The sequence below is a fragment of the Poecilia reticulata genome, linkage group LG10, assembly GCF_000633615.1.
Source record: "Poecilia reticulata strain Guanapo linkage group LG10, Guppy_female_1.0+MT, whole genome shotgun sequence".
Taxonomy (NCBI): Eukaryota; Metazoa; Chordata; class Actinopteri; order Cyprinodontiformes; family Poeciliidae; genus Poecilia; species Poecilia reticulata.
The window spans coordinates 32,414,963-32,418,865 of NC_024340.1; the positions used below are offsets into that span (position 1 = coordinate 32,414,963).

The following is a 3,903-nucleotide window of genomic DNA, read 5'->3' on the forward strand; positions in this document are numbered from 1 at the left end:
ACCAGAACCTAGAACAGAACCAGAACCAGGACCAGAACCTAGAACAGAACCAGGAACAGAACCAGAACCAGAACAGGAACAGAACCTGAATCTGAAACGGTCCAGTTTGGTTCTGTTCTGATGAATCAGAACCAAACTGGGTCCAGAACCGATTCTAATACTCCCTGAGTAATGACCTCATTGCGGTCAGAACCAGTGATCTGGATCATTGGTTCCACTGGAGGAACTGGACCTGGTTCTGCTGCAGCAGACGCTGAGCCGGGATCAGACCTGGTCTGGGCTCAGGTTCTGGCCCGGTTCCGGTACTGACCCGGTAACAGCAAGCTGCAGCAGAGCGTCTCCATGGTAACGTGTGTCTCTGCAGATGGGGCTTCACAGTGATGTCAGACAAGCACCAGCTGTAAGTATCACCAGAACCAGCCTTCCCCGGTCCAGTCCTGACCCGGTTCTGTTCTGACCCGGTTTATCCCTCTCTCTAGCTTCCTGTGCTGCAGCAGTGAGGCCGAGCTGTGGGACTGGGTCACCAGCTTCCTCCGGGCTCAGGTTAGTCTACAGAATCAGAACCAGAACTGGCACCGGAGCGGCTCACCCCGGGTTCTGCTCCTCTTCCAGAACGATGATCCGGGCCCGCCGGTTCTGCGGCGCCACTCCTCCTCCGACATCTCCAAGCAGAAGTTTGGCACCATGCCGCTGGTTCCGATCCGAGGAGACGAGAGCAACAGTGGCATGCTGTCAGCCAATCAGACACTGGTGAGAGGCCGGGTCAGAACCGGGACCAGGTCAGAACTGGACCGAGACACCGAGTCAGGACTGAGATTCTGTTTCCTCTTCTTTCCCTGCAGAGGAAGCTTCACGACCGAAGGACCCTGTCCATGTACTTCGTGAGTTTTCAGTCCTTCACTGGTTAAACCGGTTTAAACCGGTTCTAACTGGTTCTAACTGGTTTAAACTGGTTCTTCATTGGTTAAAACTGGTTAAGACCAGTTTAAACTGGTCTGAGTCGGTTCTAGAGGAAAAAACATGAAGCATCAGAGCAGAACTGGAACTGATCCATTAATTCAGAAACTTTCAGTTTTATTAAAACCGGTTTAAACTCAGTTTTCTTAGACTTTTAGTGCTTTTTTATATGTCCCCAAAATTTTTAGAAATTCAGTTTAAAAAGAATTTTATTTTTTAAATAAGTCAAAATTTAAAAAGTTGATATTTTGGAAAAACATCTGTGTAATTTCGAAATATAGGATTTTATTGTTACAGAAATCGTCACTTTTAGCATTTTTCAGTTTTTAAGCAGAAATACAAAAAAGTTTTTATATAACTTTAATCTTTAAAATTTTAAACTGAAGCTAATTTTAACAGTTGATATTTTTGAAACAAAAAATGTTTTATTATTTTCTAGAATTTAAAACAGTTATAACATTTAAAGATTTTTGAATTCAGAACAAAGCCCATCAGAACCATTTTAGGATTTCAGTTTGCAGAACTGCCAGAGGGTTCGGTACCGTTAACCTGGGTCGGGTTTGGTTCTGTCTGTGTCCAGCCCATGAAGATCCAGCAGGACTCGTTCGAGGAGCGGGCCGAGTCTCCGGACCTTCCGGAACCGCTTTATGAGGAGGTGGGGGACTTTGGCCTGCAGGTGCTGAAGTCTCTGGAGACCAGCTTCCGGTCCAGCCGCGCCGCAGAGACCCAGGAGGTTCCGGACCGGCAGACCCGGCTGGTTCTGTCAGAGAGCGGACATCTGGACCACGTGGCCGCCCCCAGGGCGGTCCTCTCCGTCGGCGGCTCCCTGGAGACGCTGGAGCGGAGCGGCAGCAGCAGCGGGGCGGACTGCAGTTCCCCCGGCCCGCCAGCAGAGGTCAGCGCAGGCTGCAGTTCCCCCGGCCCGCCAGCAGAGGTCAGCGCAGGCTGCAGTTCCCCCGGCCCGCCAGCAGAGGGCGGCAATCGGCCCGGAGTCTGCACGGCGTCCCAGGAGCTGCTGCTGCAAGAGCTGTCATCCGCCTTCATTAGGAGGAGCGAAGAAGAGGAGAAGCTGTATGACGTCTGAGGAAGGTCAGAACCTTCAGAGGAGCCGGAGCCATCAGAACCACCTGGTCTGTTTCTGCTCAAACGGACCCTCCAGAACCAGGCTGGCAGAATGACGTCATCATCATGTGACAGGACGATGGGGACAAATATCAGCTGTTTGACTGTTATGGGTTCTGTTTGGACTTTTTGGATCGTGTGGGTTCTGGTAGAACTGCTGGACGGCTCCATGTTGTTGCAGGTGTTGATCAGCAGGGGGGGCTGCAGTTTATAACCTTTAATAAAAACAGCAGAAACGTCTGTTTGTTTGGGCTGCTGGTTCTGATTCTGAGTTCTCGACCCAGTTTACTGGAACAAAAACAGCCGGTCACAGGATCCGGGTCCATCAGAACCGGGCCTGGACGAAGCTGTAAACAGTAAAGACCTCACTCTGTCTGGTTCCGTCTCATTTTTACTAAACACAAGTGTGGATCAGAACCACAGACCCGCTCCGGCATCAGAACCGCTTTGGTTCACCGACAGTTTATCAGAACATGTTCTGGTATCACTGGTGGAATAACAGAGCCATCAGAACCCGTTACCACGGTAACAGAGATCAGAGGTAAAGTTCAGATGGATTTGTCTTCGTTCAAGGTCTCATCAGCCTCCGTTACCACGGTAACAGGGAAGGCAGTTCCAAGGTGGCCCCGCCCCCACCTGTCCAGGTGCGTCAGCCTCAGTTCCTGCTGGGCTTCAGGTTGTGGATCTGGCCGGCGGCCCTCAGCGGTTTGTAGGCGGCCGACTTTGGAAGCCGCTCTCCTTTCAGCGAAGCGACGTGAGGCAGCAGCGGCGGCGTCCGCAGGCCGAAGCCCGCCGCCTCCGGGCCGTGAACCCGCAGCTCCACCCGCTCACCGGACATCGCCGTCACGGCGACCCAACCTGACAGACAGACGACACGCAGGTGAGAGGGGATCAGAGCCAGCCTGGCGGCTGCAGGCGGGGGCGGGGCTTACCTGCTGATGACAGCGTGATGTCAGCGGCGGCCTCCAGGTAACCTCGACCCTCCAGACTGAAGTCCTGAGGAACCAGCGCAGGAAAACGCTGCATCCTCTCCGACCCGCCTGCAGGCACCTGAACGCAGCACGGAGCCAGACATGACACACGGCACCGAGACCACTGAGGTCACAGTGGGGTCATGTGACTCACCCCCAGCAGGGCGTGGCCGGCGTGTCGCTCATAGACGCTGGCGGCTTTATCCAGACCGGTGACGTGAACTGGGACCTGACTGGAGGCCAGAACAGAAAACCAGCAGGACTTCCTGCCCTGCAGTCGGCGGCCATTACCCAGGCGTCCATCGTTAGCCAATCAGCTCATCAGTTAACCCCTTCCTACCTGCAGGAAGTCGATCCGGGCCAGCGCTCCGACAAACAGAGTCATTCCGGGTTTCAGGACGAAGGTCCGGGGAACGATGGCGCGGGTCGGAACCACCGATCGGACCTCCTGGTCCTCCAGCAGCTGGAGGATCTGAGGAGTCCAGAGAGCAGGAACAGGAAGTGGATTCAGAAAAACATTGTGAATAAAAAGGTCGAGATTTCACTTTTATAGATTCAAAATGTCTAACAATGTTTTCCAATTAATCAGAATCAGACAAATAATTACATTTTTATATCAAGTTTAATTTTTAAAATCACAGGTTGGAATTAAAAACATGTTTTATTTTTTAAGATGTGATCAAATAAACATTTTAAAGTTATTTGAGATGAAGAGGAAGAGGAGCTGAGTGAGGAAGAGGAGCGGGGCGAGGAAGAGGAGCTGAGTGAAGAAGAGGAGCGGGGCGAGGAAGAGGAGCTGGGTGAGGAAGAGGAGCTGGGTGAGGAAGAGGAGCTGAGTGAGGAAGAGGAGCTG

At 52.3% G+C, this 3,903-nt stretch overlaps 2 protein-coding genes across 6 annotated transcripts in view; one reads left to right on the top strand and one right to left on the bottom strand.

The window, feature by feature from the left end:
• arap3 (ArfGAP with RhoGAP domain, ankyrin repeat and PH domain 3) overlaps window positions 1-2,318 on the top strand; it is a 22,257-nt gene extending 19,939 nt beyond the window's left edge. For 4 of the 5 annotated variants that reach the window (XM_017307192.1, XM_008420967.2, XM_008420968.2 and 1 more), the window contains 5 exons: window positions 365-400; window positions 480-543; window positions 613-750; window positions 843-881; window positions 1,538-2,318. In XM_017307192.1, coding sequence (XP_017162681.1) covers window positions 365-400; window positions 480-543; window positions 613-750; window positions 843-881; window positions 1,538-2,041 — 781 coding nt within the window. In that variant the 3' untranslated portion in view covers window positions 2,042-2,318. The remainder of the gene's footprint in view (window positions 1-364; window positions 401-479; window positions 544-612; window positions 751-842; window positions 882-1,537) is intronic. The other variant, XM_017307193.1, reaches the window with a different exon arrangement.
• Window positions 2,319-2,452: 134 nt separating this feature from the next.
• The window catches only part of noa1 (nitric oxide associated 1), a 4,644-nt gene continuing 3,193 nt past the window's right edge, over window positions 2,453-3,903 (bottom strand). The window contains exons 6-9 of the mRNA XM_008420966.2: window positions 3,391-3,522; window positions 3,205-3,321; window positions 3,012-3,129; window positions 2,453-2,937 (exon numbers count right to left, since the gene is read on the bottom strand). Coding sequence (XP_008419188.1) covers window positions 2,735-2,937; window positions 3,012-3,129; window positions 3,205-3,321; window positions 3,391-3,522 — 570 coding nt within the window. The 3' untranslated portion in view covers window positions 2,453-2,734. The remainder of the gene's footprint in view (window positions 2,938-3,011; window positions 3,130-3,204; window positions 3,322-3,390; window positions 3,523-3,903) is intronic.